This window comes from Podarcis gaigeae, assembly GCF_964106915.1.
Source record: "Podarcis gaigeae genome assembly, chromosome: 7".
Lineage (NCBI taxonomy): Eukaryota > Metazoa > Chordata > Lepidosauria > Squamata > Lacertidae > Podarcis > Podarcis gaigeae.
The window spans coordinates 58,078,754-58,102,566 of record NC_139683.1 but is presented as its reverse complement, the minus strand read 5'-3'; the positions used below and the strand labels follow the sequence as shown (position 1 = coordinate 58,102,566).

Sequence of the window (23,813 nt, the reverse complement as noted above, 5' to 3'; positions counted from 1 at the left end):
ATAGCCACAATTGCTGCTGTGTTTTTTGGACCCATCGCAGTCATGGAAGTGCAATACAGTTTACTCATATAGTGATGGCTTCACTGCTAATGCACATTTCTCAAAGTCAGCGACAGTCCGGAGGGATTATGTGTGTCTGGCCGGCAGTGGGGAACTTTCCCTTATTTTAAATTGCCATGTATAAAGACAACAGCACCCCTTTCCCAACTTCGGGTAGAAAATTTCCACAGACTGTGTCAGACATTTTGTGTTTCTTTATATATTTATGTATATAAAATATAAGCGGATACCACCTTAGATTTCTTTTGAAAACTTTAGTAGTATGCATCCCAGGCATAATCTTGTTACAATTATTTATGTGGATAGCCTGAGAAAGGTAGGTATTTCAGAACCATGTCAAAATACAATAAAATGCCTGTGCCTTTAATTTCTGATCTGTTAGCGCTTTTCAGAATCTTTTCATGATCATTTTTCATGTCCCCTGAAGTTTGCACAAGTGTGTAAGATTGAAGGCACTTGCCTCTTTCACAGTGATGCCCACATTCTAGCTTCTCTGGTGCCTCAATTTTATTTTTATTTCTTATATAGCTTGGGTAGGTAGTGCTTGAATAGACTTTTCCCAAGGGATTTCCTGAGGGAAACTCTTCTGGATGTGCTAAAATGTTGCACCTGTTGACTTGCTGGGAAGTCTTGTCTCATAGTGTGGGAATATAGTGTGCATTATGTGTGGTGAGGCACACCACCAACCCTCTTCTAATATGTTTCAAACACTATGGAGTGACCTGGATGTCAAAATATATTTACATTAGGTCTCGCATTTGCTTAGCTATATTCCAGCAAATGCTCACTGAAGAAATTACATGGTGGTTTTGGTAGCCATTCCCAACCTTTTTCTCTTAGGGCAAAATTTAATGTTACCAATGGACTTCACTTCCCCAGATTCTGGACTGCATGCAGCAGAGAGGTGTAAAAGTCTCTATTGTGCAAGCAAATAGCCATTGTTGGATGTCACCTTTAGAAAATTCTTCCCCATTTCCCCACCGTTTTATTTTAACCTGATGAAACTGCATAGGATTTACTAATCTTCCCAAAATCGGTGTCATTTTAAAACATGCAAATGTATTGCTGATTTTGGAAAACATTGTGTAACTTTTTGTTGTTTAGTCGTGTCCGCCTCTTCGTGACCCCATGAACCAGAGCACACTAGGCACTCCTGTCTTCCACTGCCTCCCGCAGTTCAGTCAAACTCATGCTGGTAGCTTCGAGAACACTGTCCAACCATCTCATCCTCTGTCGCCCCCTTCTCCTTGTGCCCTCCATCTTTCCCAACATCAGGGTCTTTTCCAGGGAGTCTTCTCTTCTCATGAGGTGGCCAAAGTATTGGAGCCTCAGCTTCAGGATCTGTCCTTCCAATGAGCACTCAGGGCTGATTTCCTTAAGAATGGATAGGTTTGATTTTCTTGCAGTCCATGGGACTCTCAAGAGTCTCCTCCAGCACCATAATTCAAAAGCATCAATTCTTTGGCGATCAGCCTTCTTGATGGTCCAGCTCTCACTTCCATACATCACTACTGGGAAAACCATAGTTTTAACTATACGGACCTTTGTTGGCAAGGTGATGTCTCTGCTTTTTAGGATGCTGTCTAGGTGTACCTTTTATACTAGCTTAATTAATGGGAAGTTATGGAAATCTGTGTCAGTCGAGAGAGTGGGGATGCCATCACGAATTTTCCATGGGAGAGGCCTCTAATTGCACACCACTTGCAATAAAGCAGTTCTTCCATTATTATTTACATCTCCTATTAATACTTTTGCAGGTTTGATACAGAGGAAGAAGCTCTTGCCATAGCAAATTCAGCCAACGTGGGCTTAGCAGGTATGTGAGTTCTTAATACCGCAAATCTACAATGCTTAAGGAGGCAAGATGGGGTATGGTTCAAGCTACCTGGCCACATCTTGATTTTACTATTTCAAGCTTAGAAAAATGACCTTTCTCCCCGCAAAACAACAAACAAAAAACTCCAAACTGTTTTCTATTCAATGCTCCAATTTGCAGGTTACTTCTACTCCCGAGACCCGGCACAGATCTGGAGAGTTGCAGAGAAGCTGGAGGTTGGGATGGTGGGCGTTAATGAAGGCATCGTGTCTGCTGTGGAGTGCCCTTTCGGTGGCGTAAAACAATCTGGGCTGGGAAGAGAAGGTTCAAAATACGGTATTGATGAATATTTGGAAATAAAGTATGTCTGTTTTGGAGGTTTATAGTAGCCAATTGTTAGGAGTCTAACCTATTCAGAATGCCTAGAAAACAACCTTTTGGGGCATTCATAAGCTTTAGCAAGATCATTTGTGATTTTTCATTCCCTCTTAAAATGGAAGTAATAATGTTTTTGTAGAAACGTCATTACTTGTAGACATGACGATACATATAGAACAACTCTGGTATTTTGTGTACACAGGTTGTAGGAATATAGGTTTATTTATATTACCTGTCTTAACCATAATGCAGGGACAAATAATGTTTCCATTCCCTATTGTGTTTCAGAGGAACTTGGAAAAACTTTACTAATTAAGATGTATGATTTACCTTGAGTGTCTGTTAGGGGGAAAAGGCAGGATAGAAATAAATGATTTTTGGAGAGTAGCAAAGTAGGGAAAAGATCCTCATTTACCCTTTCTCATGCGCTGAGCCAGGTGTGAAATAACTGAATAATTGTGCCAAATGTTGACTGTTTCTTTTTCTAATGTTTTTATTATTTTCTGGGTGCCTGTCTTAGGGCTTCTAGGAAATATTTTCTAGGGAAGGATGTATTGCACCTTTTCATATTGTTCTTCAGCTCTTGGCTGGAGCTGAAAAATGGCCTTGAAGGTATATGCACAGTTCTGACAGAATCCTCCCTATTACTTACAATAGGACCAGAGCATCTCTAAGGAGATACTTGTGACTTGCTCCTAGCAGCTGCGCCTTGTGACCAAATTAACCTGCATTAGTACAACAGCACAGAGATACGAACATAAACTGTTTCGTATGGGTGGGGTAACATTGTGTCTTGCAAAAGCTGTAATGCACTGAGACCAACTTGGACCAATAGCTCCACAAGGAAGTAATATTTATTTGAAGCGCCACAGCACAAAAGCTCACACCTCCATAGCCCATTACACTGCTCTAGAGCTCTGTTTCCTATGTCTATTCTTGCCAAGTAATATTTCTTCTCTAAAAGACTTGTCTGATCCTCCATGGCCCTCCTGCTCATTCTAGAGATTACAGAAAGCAGTTAACTTGGTACAAGAGAAAAAGCTTAAGACCTGGGGGAAAGTGGGGGGCGGGCGCTATGTGGGAGGACTTTAAAGCTTCCTCCATGAACCTATTTGAGTTAACAGTGGCATACAGCTAGAATCCCAAAAGTTGTTTATTTTACCACCACACGTTAAGACTTTTGATGGCACAAGATAAAAGCACTTTTGTGCTCTTCCCAGTGAGCTTTAATGTTACCTGCATGTGCTCCATCAGGCCTTTTCTGTATGAGCTGCTGTTACATTCGAAACATAAAAAGATTTAACAGTTCTGCTTTGCTACTGCTGCATTCAATGGAACATGCACTTTATTTACATTGCAAAACTTCATTTGACATTTTGCAATATGTTTTCAAGTGGACTTAGCTATGCAATCCCCTTCCCTATCAAATCTGCTTGCGATCCAAAGGGCTGCTTCAGATGAACCAAAAGGGCTTGGAACAAACATTAGAGGTCTTCCTTAAGTGCGAAGCTTCTGCCATTTCACTGACAGTTCTAAGAGACACCACTTGGCTCGAGAAGTAGTTCACAGTGTAGCCACAAGCATCCAGCATTCAGGAGAAACATAAATCCAGATCTCATTCGGACACACACAACTAGTCACTTGTTTCTCCCTATTTTCATATATGTTCATTAACCTCCAAAATTGATACAGGTCAGCTAAGCTTATTTTGGGTGACTTTGTACTACAAAACCCTGGTTCTGCTGTATTATATTAGGGATAGGTTAAATAGTGGCACTATAGCGACTCCTGAAAAGCACATTATGTAGCTCTAATTGCTATTCCTAAAAAAAATAAATTACAACCAAGATGAAGCTTGGTCTGTAATGCCAGCAAACTGAGTACCGGTAGTTCCTGAGGAAATCACTGTCAAATGGTACTGAGGAAGAATAATTAATCTATATAATCTTACATACTTTTTTAAAAAACCCAGCAACAATAATTTTTACATTTGTGGGCATATAGGCTAGTACCACAGACTGATCTACAGTCTTACAGACAAGTCTAGAAATGCTTCCTGTTATATTATTTAAGGCAGTTGCTCTACATGTAATTCAAAATCTGAAACACACACAAATACAAAACTAAAACAATCTAGGGATTCAATGCAGCCCAAGCTTGTCAACGCTCCTCTTTTGAGGAAAAAGAAGCAAAACATTTGAGAAGCACAAATTGTTCAAGTGTAACAAGATACTACTAGCCTTATTGGAGAAATTTTCTCTCGGGGCTGGATCAGCTAAGTGTTAATATGCATTTGTATGGTATGTTTACATAAAAAATAACAAAAGTTATTATTTGTTTGTATACAGTAATTCACTAACAGAAGGTGATACTTGAATTCTTACATTTCACTTTTGTGTGTAGATTTGCTTTGGGTGTTTGGAAAACAGCTGTGTGTAATAAATGTTTAACTTTAAAATTGGTGGACATTCACATCTACTGTCAGATCTGCGACATTTTGTAAGCGTATTAAAAAAATAAAAAAATCCTACGTTGGTATGAGTATTCTTCAACACAGGGCTGGAGAAGTTGTGACCCTCCAGATATTGTTAAGCTCCAGCTCCCAGTGAACACAGGCAAGTGTCAGGTATGATGTGAGTTTGTAGTACCATCACCTGGAGGACCAGGCAGGTGCACTAGTTCTGCCTTGGAGACAAAATGGGAAAGCCACTTATTTCATTGGAGCAACTTCTGCTGGTGAAAGGATATGCAAGCCCTCAAGTTGCACAGACAACTTCTAGAAGACACAAAACCAAGGTTCCTAAAGCTGAACTGTATATTGAGAAAAATTGGTTACACAGGTGTAATATATGTTTGCTTTGTGTGACTTCAGGTAAAGAACAGTTGAATCGCTAATTGTTCAAGACTTGAGACACATGACACTTTACTCTCCAGGGGTAAAAATCATCACAGTGCCTTAAAACTTCTGTTTAGCCCATTCTTCTTTGTTTACAGCAACATTTGGGTTAAGCCCCTAGCGTGAAATTTAAACTTTTTTTTACAAATTTGTGCTTCGTGTTTATCATGAAGGGAGAGTGCTGATGCACACAAAAAAACCCGATGACAATTAGTTCTTGTTCAGTAAACATGTTTTATGAGCATTGTTAGATATTAAGACTAACTAGGTGATTTCTGGCCCACACTTTCACTACACAGAATGCCACAGTCAATGGAGTTGAGCACATCTGATTTACTCTCAGCACTTCACAAGGCAAATGAAGGAAAGGAGTTAAAACTTCCAGGACTGGTTATTAAATCAATGTACCCACAAAAGCTGCGGTTTTCAAAGAACGTGGAATGATTTTGCAAGCCTTTCTTCAGCAAAATAGACAGAAGAGGGTCAAATTGGTGGCAATTTCTCCCAAGTATAGAACCTTCTCCCAAGTGTGGCATCCATTCACAAGAAGGAGGTAGCACCAGGCTTGAAATTTTACTCGGATCTTTCCTTTCTTCCAGCAACTTGGGCTTGCCAGACAGGAAGTCTGCTATCCAAATACTAACGTCCTTTACTACTACTAGGTTGCTTCAGAAAATGCCTTGAGTCCTTTGAAAAAAATGATTTCAACTCCACTGCCTTACCAAAGCAGATGTCAAAAAACCCCTTTTCATCAGCCCTCTTATTTGTTAAACTAAAAGTGACCGGAAGGAGATGGAGGCTATAGCCGCACACTGCTTTTCTTTTTAATAACTCAAGGTACATTTGCATACTGGTGTGTCTTTGTACAGATGCATAGCCACTGTTTTCTAAAGGAAACAACAATATAAGGTAGCTTTCCTATGTGCTCCTTGTAATGTAACAGTCTTGAGCAATAACCTTTTATATGGAAGCCATCTCCACCCATTTTTAGACTTGAAAACCCTTTCACCTAACCCATGTGGCGAGTTAAAATACGTTATTGGTTAAAGAAATGAAAGGGAAAGTCCACCACGTCCATTTCCTTTTCTACTATGCTGTAAGTTTATCATCCCGTCTCCCACCAGTATAGTTTGGGAGGGGGGTGGTGAAGGAGGAGCAGCATAGCCTTAGCACGTGTCCTTCCACTGCAGCCTCTTCGTTTATCTGTTCTTTGAGCTGTAGCTGAAGGAGACACCATTCTTCATGGAACCATTCATGACATTCCTTGGGTTCTCTCTTTCAACCTTCTCTCTGCTGAAGATGGTGTCCTGGTCACTGTCAAACTCTGACTCTGAAACCATCAGGCTGGAATTGTGTTCTGTGCTTCTGTGCTTTATACCTGAGATAGGGAGGAGACGGGAAGCAAAAGATTCTTTACAACGTCTGCTTACTATTTGATCTCCGTTATCTCATCCACAACGTCCAATTGAGGAAGTAATGTTACGTCTTACTACCATAAACCATCACCCAGAGCCACACCACCACAAGCAATCCAACATGAACATTGAGCGCTAACTCTTTCTAAAGAAGAAGAGTTTGGATTTGATATCCCGCTTTATCACTACCCGAAGGAGTCTCAAAGCGGCTAACATTCTCCTTTTCCTTCCTCCCCCACAACAAACACTCTGTGAGGTGAGTGAGAGAAGTGTGACTGGCCCAAGGTCACCCAGCAGCTGCATGTGGAGGAGTGGAGACGCAAACCCGGTTCACCAGATTACGAGTCTACCGCTCTTAACCACTACACCACACTGGCTCTCCTTTCCATGCAATGTTCTAGGTGACATGTAAATAAGCCTACTGACATCACTGCTAGAGTCTGCTGCTCCTTCTGTTATGATCCAATAGAGGAGTGGGGATGCTACTCAACTAAATAATTGGACGAGCACAAGGGACTTCCACACGTGCCCTGTACCGTTCCCAAATCTACTCCAGAGGGTTGAGGAAACTCTCAGAGCAGTTTTAGAGAGGGGAGCGTTCTGTTGCACTGATAAATCCTTGCACTGATTAAATCAGTGACTTTGTACTACCACACACATGCCCTGTGATACCCATTATCAAGGAACACAACTGCCTGTCCTTGGGACGCAAGCAGTAGCTGCCATTCACCTCTGATGAGCATGTTGATGGCAATATTTATTGGCCTGAACCACAATCAGTTCAGACCAACTTCAGTTGCAGCAGAAACAAAAGGAAACAGCATGATTTGTTGCAGAAAGGTGGGGAAGAAATAATTGAAAATAAATACATGGTGATTTTTTGGTTCCTTGGCAGGTACTATTAGCAAGTGCTATTGCAACTTGGGAGATTTAACATGGCCGGGACTTTTTTTGGAGACAGCCCGCTCCATCAGATGCTATCCTGCCTTAAAATGTGAAAGCGCCAGATGCGAAAGAAAAGTCTGTATTAATAGCACAAGAAACAGAAAGTCACATACAAATTGTAGCAAAGGTTTGGAAGACATTAAAAGAAAAAGGGGGAAAGAAACATACCGTATTTAGGCCTGAGCTCCATTCTCTCCTGATCATCTATATTATCCAAAATTGTGTATTTTGTTTTCTTTCTTATTTTAGTCCTCTTTCTGCTAAAAGATGAAATATGCCACTTAAAGCTGGGAAACCAAGTACCCATTCCGCCCCCCCCCCCCCGGGGATATTTCCTTAGGAACCACCCCAGCCACAAACATCATGTAAACCAAGGATGAAATACTAGGCCTCATGATTCTTCCTAGGCCATACCCACTCCCCAGCCATACCCCACTCCCCTCACCATTTTATTTTATTTTTTGGTACCCTGCTTGAGTGTTTATGCCTGACTAGAATATTTCCTTGAATTCTAATCCTGCTTCTTGTTCACCTGGAGTGTGTGGGAATAGAAAACATGGACTTTCGTTGCTCAACCCATTTCTGCCTCTTGCCTACCCGCCTCTGCCATGTTCCCACCTTCCCTCAGAAGGTTGACTGGAAAGGAACGTGACCCTTAGGCTGAAAGGGTGCCCCACTCCTCATTTCAGCACCATTCATGCTGTCATATTTGGGGTCCCTTCAACAGTGTAGCCACCCACAGACATGACCCCTTGGTGGAGCTCCACGTGGAGAAGACCGTTTGCAAGCAACCAAAACCAAAGGCGTTATACAGGCATGGTTGAAAAACTGTTTTCGACCTGTACAGGTGGTTATTAACACAGATAGTTTATTACATGGGAGCTGCGTCTACACCATTATGCTATGGGCAGCCACATATCTCTTATGGTTGCCTCACCTCAGATTAATTGGACACCCCTTAATTCCCATTAGCCACTTGCCAAACTCACAGGGTGGTTAAAGGGCAAGTATTCTCCCAAACCTATCAGTAGATGCTTCTGAGTACAAACGAAGTTTCTACTCTATTTTGGTGACTACAGAACTAAGGGATGTTCATATCGAGCTTCATTAGAAATCATTTACCTTTTGCAACAGCAGATGCAGAGCCAAACGAACCCCGCCATCAGCACAATCAAAATGAAAGCTGATGCCGTTACATAAAGTATACTCCACTCTAGAAGGTGGAAGTAGAATGTTCAAAGTTATTAGAGGAACCATTAATGCACTTATGCATTCAATATGGCAACATCACAGATCTACTCTATTCAGCGTCCCTGCCTGAAACACTTCACCCGTTTCCTCTCAACTCACCGCAATTACTCTCTCCGCTGTTAAGATACCTCTGTATCAAATTTTCCATCCACAGTTGATAGCAAATGCAGCGCTTCGTGATAGGGTCGCAATGTCCATGTCCGGAGCACTTTAAGAGGCAACCTATAGCAGCAAAAACCATCAAAATTATTATTATTATTATTATTATTATTATTATTATTATTATTATTATTGCATTGTATTGTTCTGCAGCATAACGCGGATACTACATACCAGCCGTGTCAACGCGAAGCACTTTGAAAAGCAAGAAGTCCGGCTTCTCCTTCAAGAGCTGCAAGCGTAGCATCTGTGCAACATCTGCTGCCTTCATCACTTTAAAAGGATGGCCATTCTGAACATAGAACACAACAGCTGTGCTGAAGAGAGGATGTATATATTGTAAATAACCAGACTATAGCATTCAAATGGGCTGGCTTTTCAATTTAAGAAATATTGTCACAATCAGACTGTTTGATTTGGCCTTTGCATAGCCCCTATTCCGGGATTCGGTTCACTCATGTAATGGCAGTCCCAAGGACAAATGGTGCTGCCAAGCCCTGCCCACTTCAACCCGGTGCCTTCCCCATTTTTACATCACTCTGTGTGCTCAAGGGCAAACTTCTGAAGCAAAGAGTCTCCTGCACACACACACAGGCTCCCCATGCAAGTCAGACCCTGATTGTGCGACAGGGAGTGATGGTCGGTGATTTTAATTTTATTTCTCAATTGGAAAAGCAGACATCAGCTGCCGACTTAGCTGTTTGAAATTACAGGCTGTAACACAGCGTGCATCTTCTACAAAGTGGGCAACCTTCTCAAGTTTTAGCTACAGAACAATGGTGTTTACATATCCCAAAGCATTCACGCATGTTAATTTTTTAAAAAAAATAATAACATAAAAACATCCCTGCTGGATGAGGCCAAAGACCATCTAGTCCAGCATTCTGTTCTCATCGTGAACTATCAACTTGGTATCTTGACTTGGTAAACTTTAAGGGCAAATATGGTTTGCTCAGTGTTGGATTAAGGTCACTAGATGCGAGGGATGTCCGAGAATTGAAGTGAAAAGAAAAACAAGAGTGGGAATTGCCAATGTTTGCTTAGTCCCATTTCTGGAATAGAAATCAATACAGCAAATGCAGTCAGTATTCACTGTTGTCGCTTTCAGTGTGCAAACAATACATAATTGAGACAACCCCCCACCCTTTGCATTGTGTTTCCTGTGCGCGGAAATGAATGGGGTGGAATAATTTTATTTCGCAAAATTTATACACCACCTGACTGTGGGCAGGGAGCCCTCAAAGCAGTTTACGAAAAGATAAAACAATAAAATTGAGAACAACTCGCAACCATACTTAAAAGGAAACAGAAGCTAAAATACTGAAACAGATTAAAATTACCTCGACTTTCTGGACATCCGAGGAGCCTTGTCTAAACAAGAATGTTATTAGCAAGCACCGAAAACAGTTCAGTGAAGGTGCCTGCTTGGTCTCAGTAGACAGGGAGAGCCAACGTGCAGGTCCTGCCACACTAAAACAATCAAGTTCTTGCAACTTGCTTGTTGCAAGTATTATGTACATCTGCAGTAGTGCATATTCCACCGATCGAAGTGGTCAAATGGGCACATGTGGGGAAAGGCAGCCTTGTAGGCAAACTAGTCCTAAGTTGTTAAGGACTTTATATGCTAATAGTGGCACCTTGAACTTGGCCCATTAGCAAACCAACAGCCAGTGTAGGTCTCTGAGCACTCCTGTCAGCAATCGTTCTGCAGCATTCCTATGAAGTTATTTTCATAACCTAACAACAATGTAACTGATGTAATTACAGTGCGTTGGGTAGCGTTGTTTTTGGCAGAAGATGAACTGCAGTGGGGCAATGCTGCATGTGAAAAATACACAGCGGAATGGAAAATTATACCTTCTCACATCCCTGCTTGTGTCAGCAAGTCAGCCCAATTTTTTTATACCTCCTCTACATATTGAACCAAAGCTAATTGGTCTGTAGTATTTTGGGTTATATCTATTTTTGGTATCTCTGTACCTGATATCAGAATAAGCGTGTATCTTCTGAACTTTAATATCGGAATCCAAGACGTTCAGGAGCATTGCTAGCTGCCGCACAAGCATGTCTTTCTGTTGTTCAGTCAGTTGGCCAACTCCAACTTGCAAGATCAGTTCCACAAGTCCATTTTTCTTAGGATCTGTGAATGCAAAAATAATGCTTTTCATCTGGAGCATGGCAAATGTTGCCTTGACATGTGGATGTCAGGTTTCAAAATTAGTATTTACTACAAATTCCAGTCGGCAATAACAAACAGGGAACATGCAGGTTCCAAGCAGATATTTATCGTGGGCTGAATACAAAGTTATATTCTCAAATGAAGCACATGAATTTCAGAGGGAACTATGTCATTCCCCATCTCCCTCCGATTTGTCACCCATGCCATCAGAAAATGCAGGTGGATTAATTTATAAAGGTTAGCAAAATCTAGCAGCTAAGCAGAAGAGCAGAAAGGAAATGGAGTATCAAAAACCCAGAAAACAAGGGACCAGCAAGATAATAAAATGAAAGGCATCATGACTATCCAAATCAGTATTTGCAGGTATGTGAGAATACAGCATAAAAAGTAATCCATGTTATTGCTTATGGAATCGGAGGCAATTTTTTCATAGGTTTTCTGAGCAGGCACACAAGGCAGGTCTCCATGAGGCCGGGCTTACATTGACATTGTACTTCTCTTTTCTACCTGCACACTATTAGCATGTCAGGATGCACCTTGATTAAAAGCAGCTAACCAACAAATAGAAGCTTTCATCTAGCCACAACATAGGGTAGAATTTGGCTCAAAACGATGGCCACCTCATCAGGGTCCATTATTGCATTACCATACAGGCCATGTATGCTCTCATGAAGAAAACATGGTGGTAAGGATCAGAGAGCCACCAAGGAAGTGTGCTGGCTATGGCAATGAGAGGAGGAAACAAAGTTTTCGCTGCAGAGTGGGACAGGTTTGAAGGCCTTGATTTGATCTATAAGCTGCCTATAGAACTACTTCTTGCAAAGTGGGTTTCAAGTAGTATCGTCACTCCACCCATGACTGGGGAAGCCAAGAAATGAATCAAGACTTCTGAAAGGACTGTACTTCATATCTGCTTTAGGCCCCTGCCTTGAACTGCAATGGAATCAAACCACAACAACCTTTTAGCATCAATGGGAAATCTGCCACTGAGCTACCAAGCCAAGGTTTTGCATGTGAATGGGTCACCTAGCCTGACAAGATCTTTGCTGTGCGCTGCTTATAGGAGAATAAGACAGATCTGGGAGAGACAACATGCTATAAACGTCCTCATACCAGGCCGCACTTCTACAGTAGCCATGTCGATGTCTGACTCTCCTTTGCCATCGGTGACTTTCAAGTGAAAAGAGTAACTCCCTTCTACGAGGTTGGTCAGCTGCAGGATGGCCTCATGATCTGAGCCATGTATCACATCCTGCAAACGGAGAAGTCAACACTGCTTCAGATTAATATTCACTCAAAGGCAAGATAAAATTTGCCCAAGATATTACAACTACCCACCACAAATTGGCCTAGAACAGCCATATTAATAAAGTACAGTGGTACTTTGGGTTACAGATGCTTCAGGTTACAGACACTTCAGGTTACAGACTCTGCTAACCCAGAAATAGTACCTCAGGTTAAGAACTTTGCTTCAGGATGAGAACAGAAATCGCGTGGTGGCAGCGGGAGGCCCCTTTAGCTAAAGTGGTACTTCAGGTTAAGAACGAATTAAGTTCTTAACTCGAGGTACCACTGTAAGGTCAGGGGTTGGGGGCCTGTGGCTTTTCACGTGTTGTTAGACTGCAGCTCCTACCATCTATGAGCATTGGCTGCAATGGCTGGGGTTGATGGGCGGTAGAGTCTGCCAACATCTCTCCCACCCTTCCTAGAGCCAAAGAGTACATCTTCAAACCCATGGGTTTGGTTTCTTCTACTCCTATTTTAAGACTGCAAAGCTGAGACTCGGATCGACTTGCCCAAGGCTGCTCCATGCAAGTCCAGTTTGGATCCAGTGCACCATACTGTTACATGGCAGCGATGCAAGCAAAGAGTACCATGTTTAGATTTGGATTTTTTTAAAAAAATTACATTCAATTTGGCTCCATTAAATTATTAAAATACTTACCCCAGCTGCTGGGCTCTGGCCATCCCGAATCCAGAGGTAAGACACAATCCCTTGGTCATCAGTAGATTGTGAACCATCCAAAGCAATGGAGTTATTGGGCAGAACGAGGATGTGCTTGCCCCCTGCATGAGCCTGGGGTGGGCGGTTGCTTTCTAAACAATAAAATTGTAAGAGAGGAAGAGCTTTGTTTTGAAGAGTTGAACAGGAAATAAAAGAATAGGAATGGAAATAATAAGAATAAGAATATATTTATACCCCACCCATCCGATTGGGTTTCCCCAGCCACTCTGAGTGGCTCCCAACAGATTAAAAACAAGGGGGGAAACTTCCCTAAGCAGGGCTGCCTTCAGATGTCTTCTAAAAGTCAGATAGTTGTTTATTTCCTTGACATCTGATGGGAGGCGTTCCACAGGGTGGGTGCCACCACCGAGATGGCCCTCTGCCTGGTATAGTATCCCAAATGCCTTGCTCAGATGAAGAAGAATCTCAGAACTTGGCAGGGCTCAAAATCCACACTGAAATAATTCATTTACCAAAATACTTGGTTGCTTTTCTGATGTTTTAATATTTTTCATAATATTTAATATTGTGATATTAACAGAACTGCTCTATGCTGTTTTCAAATGCTCTGTTTCTTGTTGTGAGCTGCTTTGCACTCAACTTCCTTGTTGGAGCCTATAAACTTCCAATCAAATGCAAATGGGGCAGTGAGTCTTACCCTCCTTGACAGTCACAGAGATTGTGGCTGTGCTGCTTAGTCCTTGGCTGTCTTTGACGGTCAGTCTGAAATGGTAGGTTCCAACATGCAGGCCTGTGACGGTTGCAACTGCACTATCAGTGTCTTCCATTTGCACAGAGGTTGGCCCACTGCAACGGAGGAAAAAGAAAAAGGAAGAGGAAGGCATATCCCAGGAACCAGATTCAACTCAGTTTAAACAAAAAATGCTATTTTAGTAAACGGAGCGAATTCTAGGGGTGGTGGCAGGAACATTTTTGAAGCTTCAAGAGAATACTTCTTCATGCTGAATAAGAGAGCCAATAGCAACTTTCCAGACTAGCTACTGAAACTGGTGAGAAATGCAAATCATTCCACTTCTTCAGGTTAGCTCGTCAAACGGGTTTAAACAGTGTCACCATTCCATCTGTAGCAGGTAGAATTTGGCATTTTACCTCTTTAAACTGATATTCACTTGAGGGCCTGAAATTCACTTGCAAGCCTCGTTGCAAACTTACATAATGGATGGTGGTTTTAAAAAGGCCAAGGCTTGCAGGTTTTTCAGATTCAGCCAGAAACTTTACCTAAGAGGCCTCAAAACTCAGTTCAGAAATCTGAGTGGCTTTGAGATATCTGTGATATGTACAGGGATGCCTCAGAGATCAAATGGTAATCCCTGAGAAAAGTACATTCATCTTCAACTGAATTATGAAAGTTCTCATTAATCTACCACATTCTTCCTCTGGCTATGTGAATGCAGCAAAAATAGTGGACAATTATTAGCATTTTACAAAATAAACAAAACAGTATTTGGCATGAACAATATTGATGTATATAAACTTGGGACTTTGTTTGGTTCATGCAGAAACTAGCAGTAAGCCTAAATGGCTCCAATCCACCCCAAGCTTTTAAGTTCCTTCTGTGTAACGTGGTAAGAGACACTAGTTTGGCCCCACCAGATACGTTCCTCCACTCTTACAAAATACCTGATATTCTCCCAGTGATAGTAAACAATGCCTAAGTCATCAGTGCTCATGCTTCCATCAAGAACGGTGGTCTGGACAGGGAATGTCAACTCCTTATCTGGCCCAGCCACGGCTGTGGGGGGGCTATTCTTTTCTGCAGTGAAACAAAGCAAAAATTGCTCAAAATACAGTCTGTGTTTTGTAGTCTGTAACTGACAAGGGTTATCCTCTCCCCCAAGCATTAAAGGGCTATTGTATTAATGGTACCAGGAGTGACTTGGAATATCACTTAATCCACCTCTCGTCCTGTGTCCTGGATGAGAAAGCAATGCAAAGAGCATGCCTAAATATCAAGCGTGCCCTCTCCTAGTAAACAGAGGAGTAAACACACACGGAGCCCTGCAACATGGCTCCCTCTCTCTCTAGCATCAGACAGCAAAGAGAAAGAACAAAGGGCAATAGTCCCACTTCACAGAACACAGTAACACAAACATCCTGTCTCCATCACTTCCCACTCTGTGGAGTCAAAACATATACCGTCATGTGATAGACAAAAATCCCATGACTGCAATCATGGAGCAGGAATTCTAACATCCTCACAGGAATCTGCTGTGAACACTACTAGAGGGTTCAAGTTCTATTTCACACCAAGGACAGAAATTGGCCTGGCGGCCATGTGTTCCAGGAGGGACAAGCAACCTCCTCCTGGTGGCTCAGAAAAAGCAGTCACAAGGCTCAATCCTTTCATCTGCCACGCCACTACTTGGAAGCAACCTTTGATGGCAAAGCTGCAGTCTTATGGGTCTTCCATGGGTTACTCAACGAGATATGAATCAGCAACAGCAATACTTGGGCAACGTATTGCAGATGCTGAATGCCAGTATGAACTAGGTTTAACCTAAAAAATATCATGCTAACTGACGAAGCCCTTCAGCCCTATGGAGTGGGTGGGGCATTTGTGCGTTCAGCTCCTATTATTGCCTGGCCTCTGTGCTCAGCACATTCCTAAATAACGGAGGCTGCCTGGCAGGCAAGCAGTCTTTCCTCCTTCTCCTTCCACTTCCTATGAAAGGTCAGATTTAGATTTGTTAGCTCGTGTACATAGAGGTTCAACAGCCAGCCAGCTGAAGGATGTTCTGTTAAGTCAAATATACTATAAATCTGCCTACCGGGACGGACAATCACCGTGACTTCAGCTGTAGACTGCTGTTCAGCAGAATCAGTAACCGTCAGCTGAAACGTGTATTCGCCTTCTTGCATTGACGATAACTGGAGGTAGGGACTCCTCACCCCCTGGGTAATGAGGTGCGGGAGGAAAATAGGGAAATAATGAGACAAATGTTAATAGTATAAAGCTTTCTATTATCGTAACAAATCATTATACCAGTGGTTTTCAACCAGTGTGCCGTGGCACCCTGGAGTATCTTGAATGATGGTCATGGGTGCCGCGAGAACACTGGCCTCTGTCCCTCTTCCCTTCCCTCCCTCCTCTGATGCCCTCTTGCATCTCTGCCTCCCAAAGGCTTCTGCGGCTGTTTGTTGCAGCAGCCCTGGCTACAAGCTTCCCAGGCATATGGTGTCTCTGGGGTTGGCCAGGGGGTGCTTCCCATGCACCTGTGGGGCAGTGGAAAGAGGCACATCTCTTTGAGGCAGGGGGGCACCTCAAAGACCAGAGGCAGCAGCTGTGGCTGCCCAGAGGACTCCCAAGGAGAGGGAAGAAGAGAGGAGGCTGAGGGAACACTCCACAAGGTAGGGTTCAAAAAGGGGTGAGGGGCTGCCAGCTCTGCAGGCAAGGGGTGACATAACTGGGCTCATGAGCCCCACAGGGGTGCCACAGAAAGAATGTAGTTGGTCAAGTAGACCCAAAAAGGTTGAAAACCTCTGCATTATACAGAAATATTCTACCAATATTTCACAACCACCTGAATAGGCTTACAATATTCTGCAGAACTTTGAATGCACCAGTTCAACATCTGTGACATTAAATGTGGTCACCACGTCCAAAACTCACTATTGCTCCTTTGCAATGGTTTGCCTAAACACAGATGGTCGGATCCAAACTTGGTCACAGTAGACCCACTGAAATGACTAATTTTTAAAGTCCCATGCAATACTTTACAGTCCACTCTAAGTATGGTGTCCAGGTGTCTTCCTAGCCAGGGCAAAAATAGAAAAGACTAAGTGTTTCAAGGTAATGTTCCCCATTTCCTGCACAATACAAAGGGCAACCAGGCTTTTTTTTGCCTGTTTTCACCAAACACCACAAAACTCCTGATCTGAAAGCTACTGGATTCGGGGGGCGGGGGGATGTGGATATTATTAAATGAGGCAAGACGGTCTCCATTTACCTGCATTGCTACCACTTTGCCTCGACTTTTCGGGCTCAGGGACCACTCATAGCTGACTATCTCATAATCATCACTGCTCTGATTTCCATTCACTGTGACGGAGTTGCGAGGCAAACTGATTTCCTGATTTGGCCCTGCATTGGCAACAGGAGGGAAATCCACTTTTTTATGGACTCTCAGTGAGGCTTCTGTAGAGTTAGCTGCTCCATTGGAGTCAATCACAGTTAACCTAAAAAGGAAGAGAAAAGATATGTGAATAATTAATGATATTGAATGTGTGCTTTCTCCCATTCTCAAAATTCAGATGCACTGATTCCTTCTACCTCAGGAGTGCAGAATCCAGAGATCATGGACCTAATTAGGTCCATCTAGGGTGGCCATACGTCTGGAATTTCCCGGACATAGCTGGAATACATCAGTCAAAAGCAGTGTCCAGGAGGAAATTGGTGAAATATCCGGGAAAATATGGATGTATGACTACCCATGTAGGAAGTCCAGATTTTGGCAAATTTCCTTAGAAATAGCTCAATAACTTCTTTTGGGGGTTGGGGCTCAACAACTTTGCAAAAAGAAAAAAAAAAGCCTAATAACTATTGTGTTCAGATTTTCACTTTCTGAAATATGGCAACCCTAGGTCCATCAGGCCTTCGAGATTGGCCTGCCAGGCTGGAGGCAAACCGCACCCACCTTTTCCATGTCTGAGGTCATATACGATGTCAGGCACAGGAAAGGTCCATTGGATCAGGCCAATAGCCCATCTAGTACAGCATCCTGTTCTCACAGTGGCTGAACAGTTGCCTGTAGGAAACCACCAAGCAGGGTTCAAGCACAACAAGAACAAGACTCTCCCTTCCTGTGGTTTTCAGCAACTGCTATTCAGAACCAATCATCATGGCTAATAGCCATCAATAGCCCTCTCCTCCATGAATTTATCCAATCCTCTCACTGCCTGCTGTGGAAGCAGGTTCCATAGTTTAAACACAGACTGTGCAATGAAGTACTTTCCTTCCATCTGCCCTGAAATCTTCCAATATTCAGCTTTGTTGGGTGTCTACAGGTTTTAGGGTCATGGGAGGAGAAGCAACTTCTCTCTTTCTACTTTCTCCGTGTCATGTCTAACCTTACCGACTTTTATCTTGTTACCTTTTATGTTTTCTCTAAACTAAAAAGTCTCAAATGCTGCAAACTTTCCTCATGGGGGAGGTCACACCACCCCCTTGATCGTTATGGCTCAGGAGTGCAATACCTCAAGGACCGCCTCTCTCCATAGGAACCAACTCAGACCCTGTAATCATCCTCTGAGGCCCTTCCTCATGTGCCTCCTCCACGAGAGATCCAGAGGGTGGCAACCCGAGAACAGGCCTTTTCTGTGGTGGCTCCTCGTTTGTGGAATGCTCTCCCCAGGGAGACTCACCTGGCACCTTCATTACATATATTTATGGGCCAGACCAAAACTTTTCTCTGTAACCACACCTTTGGCTGATTAACATTCTATGGCCTTTTAAATGTGTTTGTGGGAGGGGGATTATTGGTTTGTTCTTTATTATTACGCATTTTGTGTTCTAGTTTTCTATTTTTATGTTGTGAACCACCCTGTGCTCTTCGGGTGAAGGGCATTATACTAACTAACTAACTTAAACAAAGAACTTTGGTTGCCTTTGCCTCTGACTTGTCCATCCCCGAGTTGTGGTCTGAGGAGCCAAACGCAAAAATGTAGGCCTCTCACCTGAAAGTGTAATTGCCAGGCACGAGGTTAGACAGATGTAAAACTGGTGTATCAGCTGATGCCTTCTTTTCTCTAGGGGGACCTTCAATTTCTTCCCAGTGGTAACTGGCTATTTCAGTATCATCAGTACTTTCTGTGTTGGAAGGGAAATGCCGCGGAATCATAAATTAATAAGCTGGTATCCCTGTGAGCAATTCTAATTATACTGCAAAGCTACAGTTGCTGCCTGGTACTTACGATTCCCATCAATGAAAGCAGAAGTTGTAGGGAAAGAAATTTCCTGGGCTTTTGGAGATACGATAGCAACAGGCGGCTGATTTATTCTGACAGCTGCGGGAAGGGGAGAAACAGAACCCCATGCTTAATTAAATAAGGCCATCCTGCACAACTCGATCAGCCTGAGATAGCTTTGTGCTTATTCCACAACCAAAAAGCATTCACTAGTTGCTGAACAAGATTAAACAGTTAATATAAAAGCAGTAGGTTAAAAAAAATAAATTAAGTCATAACCAATAGAAAAACCGATCCTTGTAAATTATGATTTAGCAAAGCCACCTTCTGGTACAATCCCAAACTGGATAAATTGTGCCTGGCTTGCGGTTACAGGGGACAACCAAAAAAAATCCCCCAAATCCAAGGCTTCTTAAGTTCTTAAGCTGGAAAAGACCAGAGTCCAGTTCCCCCAACTCAGCCAAGAAGATGACTGGGTGGGCCTTGGGCCAGTCACAGTCCCCTAGCCTAACTCTACCTCGCAAGGTTGTTGTGACTAAAGATCAAATGAGGACAAGGAGAACCAGGTATGCCATCACAAACTCCTTAGAGGAGATGTCAGATAAACATAGAATAAGAAATATTTCAATATCCTATTCTGTTGGATATGAGAAGTACACCACAACAGAGGCTTACATACATCTGTACCTCATCGTATTTTATACTAAATGGCTCCAAAATGAAGGGAGGGAGATGGGTGCAGAAACCAAAAGGCCCATGCAAGCGGGCAAGTCATACCCAGTGCTCAATACAAAACTATTTGCATGGGCAACTTGAGTCCCTTTTCCACCTTCTTGCCCCCAAATGCTGTACTGTAGATCCTGAACTTGCAGCAAGAAGAGGGGAGGGGAGACATAGAATGTGCAAATCAAGTGCTCATCTAGGGTAACAGCGCCACAAATAAAATCAGAAGAGCAGGAAATTACAAGGCTGGATGCACTTGAACATTTACCACCCTGTGGTTCCCTCTAAAGGCAAAGCAGGAATGTTACACAAATGCAATATAAAAATGTAAAACTTTTACAGCTGTTCACTCTCTGATGAAATTCAGAACTGATTAAAAGAACCATTCATCAAACTGGCATGCAGGTATAGCGAGAGGATATTAGTTTTAACTGTCTGAAAAACTGATTTACCTGGTTGGACAGTGACATTGACAAATCCTTCTCCAAATGCATTTTCAGCAGAAACAGTCACTTTGAAGACATAGGCACCTACTGGCAGCTGTAACAGAGGGTTTTTTAATGTATCTCCGGTAACACATAGGACTTCACATGGCACAGTAACAAAAAATGCAAGAAGTCTGAGTGCGCATCAAACTCAGAGCTTAATTATCATCATGAAGAAGCATCTCTGCTACCACCCAGAACAACTTATCCAGAAGGCTGAAATAAAGGAAAATGTAATATATATACAGGTAGCACCGGGTATGAGCTAAGTAGAAACAAGAAAATCTTGCAGTGACTGGAAGCGCATCCAGTAAGATAGTCTACCATATTCCTGAACTGCCTGCGTATAAGAGTTGCTCAGGCGACAGGGTTTAGTGAGCAGGAAGAGGCTGGGGTAGAGAGCAGTCGAGAATCAAAAGCAGGAGAGGAGGCAGGCCAGGAGACAGAGACCAGGCAGGCTGCTGAAAAAGCCAGGGAATCTCCCCCTTCTGCTGTGACAAGCTCCTCTCCCAGAACACGCAGAGAAATGAAGAGGGCAAAGAAAAGAGAGACAAGGAGAAGGAACCATGGAAGGAGCCTTAGCAGTGTGAAGACCTTTGGTCCTTGCAACTGCCACTTTGGTGCAAGACCTACTGGGAAGAGTTGCTGGGATCACTAGGCCTGCACTGTTTTGGGTTATTTGAATAAAGAGTTAACTTCACGGGCCCCAGGTGTTTTATTACTGACCTACTCCTTACTCTGGCTCCTAATACCAGGGCTAGAACAGCACCAAGTTCTTTAGGTGCCAACAGGTATATTTTCAGGAATCTCACTTGGTGCCAGCCTAACACCACCCTAATCTGGAGAGAAATAGGCCCACTGAGAACGGCAACTTGTAACTGACACAACTGCCTTACAGCAAAGCATCTCTAACGCCATTACCCACCGTAGCTGAGTGTGCATTTTGCCACACCCTGCAGTAAACACGAGTCAAGTGTCTCTGAGGAGCAGATCACTTACTTGAGAAAGTTTCAGCGTTGGCGTGTGCTTGCCCTCCATTTCACCATTGTAACCATCAGGGTGACTCATCAAGCTCCACTCATAACTATAGGCCGATTCTGAAAAGGAGGAAGCAGCACAGCAACTGGTTATGGTTCTTCTTTGGAAGAGAGACCTGATCCTGGCTCTGATGTTCGCCAAGCTTTCGCGGGGCAGAGAAACGTAAGGCCCCACTGCCTTCTACCACTTAAGGTATAAGCGGAACATTTTACAGTGATGGTCTGCTCACACAATTTATTTTCCCTTCTACTTGGAAGGGTAGAAATTGCATGAGAAAGTCCTCCGCACAAATGAACATCAGCATGGAGTACAGTGAAATGAAGAAATGAAATGGCAATCCTACATCATGTGAAGATTGCATTAGTATCTGAACTGGGACCGGTTATGGAAGAATTGTGGTGCATGCATGATCATTGGCAACTGTCCCTATTTCCTAAAAATTGAACTAGCCAAACTGATCAACAAGCGAAGTTTTTATACATAATCAGTATGAATGGCCACACCTCATAAGCCAGCTAATATGTGTGAATTACTGGTAGAATTTCTGACTTTCATACTGTGCAATAATCTAACTTTTCCCATCAGTTTAAAATGACTTTGTCTCTGAAAAAACATCTATCCTTACTTCCCTCATTTGTTCTCCCTGAGCTTACATAAAGCTATTAAACCTTATTTACCTTTTTCGCAATTAAAAGTTGGTGCCAAACACAAAGTTGATACTCAACATTAGCTGTGTCAGCCAACAACGTTCATGCAGATTTCCCAATTTTGCATACATTTACTGACTTTGTACATTTAATATCTGAATAATTTAGAATCTTACGAGAGAATAATTGGCCCAGCTTAAACAAAGCAAGCGAACCATGCTTGAATTCACACACATGTACCACCCCTTCATTTGCAAGAGGAAGAAATAAGGGGTTTCACTTTGCAACAAACTATAGTTTTCCATTTCAAATGAATGTGGAAGGAAACTGGTTTGGGCAAACCATAGTTTATTCAGATTTTTGTCGATAGTCCCTACATGGTTTCTAGCATAAGACGAGCAACTTGGTGCTTTTCTCCTCCATCCCACTTGCATTAAGAACTCACCTGAAAGGAATGGCGTGACTACAGATGCATGCAATTCAACGTCGTTTTCTGGTAAAGTTACTTGTAGATTATCTCCAGCCGACACCAGGAGTTCCTTTACTGCGTATAAATTTTTTTTAAAGTTATTTTAAAACAATGTATTGAGGAAAGCATAGCAAGAATTTTCTATTGCTGAAACAGCTGGGATAGCTCAGTTGGTAAAGCATGCAATTGCAACTCTACAGTTCTATGATTCTAAGTATATTAATAACATTGGTTTGGGACAGTTGTTTTCTCATCAAGACTTGATGAATCTTCCCTCTGAAGCTTAAACTTAATAATAAAATAATAATAATAATGCATTTTATTTGATGAAGCATTAAGCAGATAATTTATTCTGCACAAGGATTTCTCCCTGCTTTAAAAGGTTCTTCTCTTCCTCACCACATGCAAGCAGCTAAGTAGCTTTTTACAAGCCTGATTCAAGAAACAGTTTAAGAAGTTAGCACTTCTAATTTCAGTGCAGTCCTAGATACATCCACTCTGAAGTACCGTATTTTTCCGTGTATAAGACTATATTTTTTCTTGAAAAATTAAGAATAAAAAGTGGGGTTGTCTCCCCACTCCCTCCTTTGGCAATCTTTACAGAACTTAAGCTTATGGTTGCCATCAATTTAATTTTAATTAATTTTTATAATGAAATGTTTTTAGAATGTTGCACTATTTTATTGTTGTTAGCCGCCCTGAGCCCAGCTTCGGCTGGGGAGGGCGGGATATAAATAAATAAATAAATAAAATATTATTATTATTACATGGATAATGATGAGGTTGGACGGGCAATTGGTGGCTGCTATGAGCCGGAGACTGTCAGTGGTGTTTTGGCGGGTGATTGATTGTTGCGTCAAGTTCCGCAGGATATTGGCTGCTGCGGCAATTGGGTGGGTGACTGACGTTTGCTGTCGGTGAGCGATAAGACGATTGGTCGCTTCGCTGATGTGTGTGTGATCGGCTGTGTTGGTCCCGTGGGTGTGCGATTTTTTTGGCACCCCCCCCCAAAAAAAAGCTCAACAAGTCTGGGCAATTTCCCCCCCATTTTCTCAATTTGGAGCTTCTTATACATTGGGGCATGTTACAACATGGAAAAGCACGGTAACTCCTATTGAATTCAGTGGGGTTTACTCCCAGATACGTGCAGTTAGGATTGAAGCCTTATTCTCAAAAGAATTTACATTACCATCTTTGGTTGCAGAAGTGGGAACCGATACTTGATCTGTGGCAGTAGCTTGGGTGAAAACAGGACCAGTGGGAAGGGATGTGGCATCATCCTGCATAAGATTTCGCAGGTCTGATGTCTGAGTTTGTGTTGCAGTGGTGGAGAGAAACCCCAGGGTGTCTGATGAAGAAGGATTATGGGAAGTTGTTAGAACCTACAAGATGAATTGCAGGAATATATAATTATTGTGTATA

General features: G+C 42.5%; 2 protein-coding genes across 5 annotated transcripts in view; one reads left to right on the top strand and one right to left on the bottom strand.

The window, feature by feature from the left end:
* Positions 1–23,813, top strand: part of ALDH5A1 (aldehyde dehydrogenase 5 family member A1) — a gene marked incomplete at its 5' end in the record, with an annotated part of 49,581 nt that overhangs the window by 8,813 nt on the left and 16,955 nt on the right. The window contains 2 exons of one of the 2 annotated variants that reach the window (XM_083746940.1): positions 1,818–1,876; positions 2,057–4,212. The exons of the other annotated variant lie outside the window; for it this stretch is intronic. Of the exons in view, the coding sequence (XP_083603066.1) occupies positions 1,818–1,876; positions 2,057–2,262 (265 nt within the window). The 3' untranslated portion in view covers positions 2,263–4,212. Of the gene's footprint in view, positions 1–1,817; positions 1,877–2,056; positions 4,213–23,813 lie in introns of those variants that run through there. 2 annotated transcript variants of the gene reach the window in all.
* KIAA0319 overlaps positions 5,951–23,813 on the bottom strand; it is a 28,699-nt gene continuing 10,836 nt past the window's right edge. For 2 of the 3 annotated variants that reach the window (XM_083746893.1, XM_083746892.1), the window contains 18 exons: positions 23,581–23,773; positions 22,368–22,466; positions 21,237–21,334; positions 20,205–20,292; positions 19,036–19,128; positions 18,799–18,931; positions 17,073–17,301; positions 15,894–16,017; positions 14,746–14,878; positions 13,763–13,911; positions 13,045–13,196; positions 12,213–12,351; positions 10,901–11,060; positions 9,095–9,237; positions 8,861–8,983; positions 8,633–8,723; positions 7,679–7,770; positions 5,951–6,528 (listed from right to left, as the gene is read on the bottom strand). In XM_083746893.1, coding sequence (XP_083603019.1) covers positions 6,350–6,528; positions 7,679–7,770; positions 8,633–8,723; positions 8,861–8,983; positions 9,095–9,237; positions 10,901–11,060; positions 12,213–12,351; positions 13,045–13,196; positions 13,763–13,911; positions 14,746–14,878; positions 15,894–16,017; positions 17,073–17,301; positions 18,799–18,931; positions 19,036–19,128; positions 20,205–20,292; positions 21,237–21,334; positions 22,368–22,466; positions 23,581–23,773 — 2,418 coding nt within the window. In that variant the 3' untranslated portion in view covers positions 5,951–6,349. The remainder of the gene's footprint in view (positions 6,529–7,678; positions 7,771–8,632; positions 8,724–8,860; positions 8,984–9,094; positions 9,238–10,900; positions 11,061–12,212; positions 12,352–13,044; positions 13,197–13,762; positions 13,912–14,745; positions 14,879–15,893; positions 16,018–17,072; positions 17,302–18,798; positions 18,932–19,035; positions 19,129–20,204; positions 20,293–21,236; positions 21,335–22,367; positions 22,467–23,580; positions 23,774–23,813) is intronic. The other variant, XM_083746894.1, reaches the window with a different exon arrangement.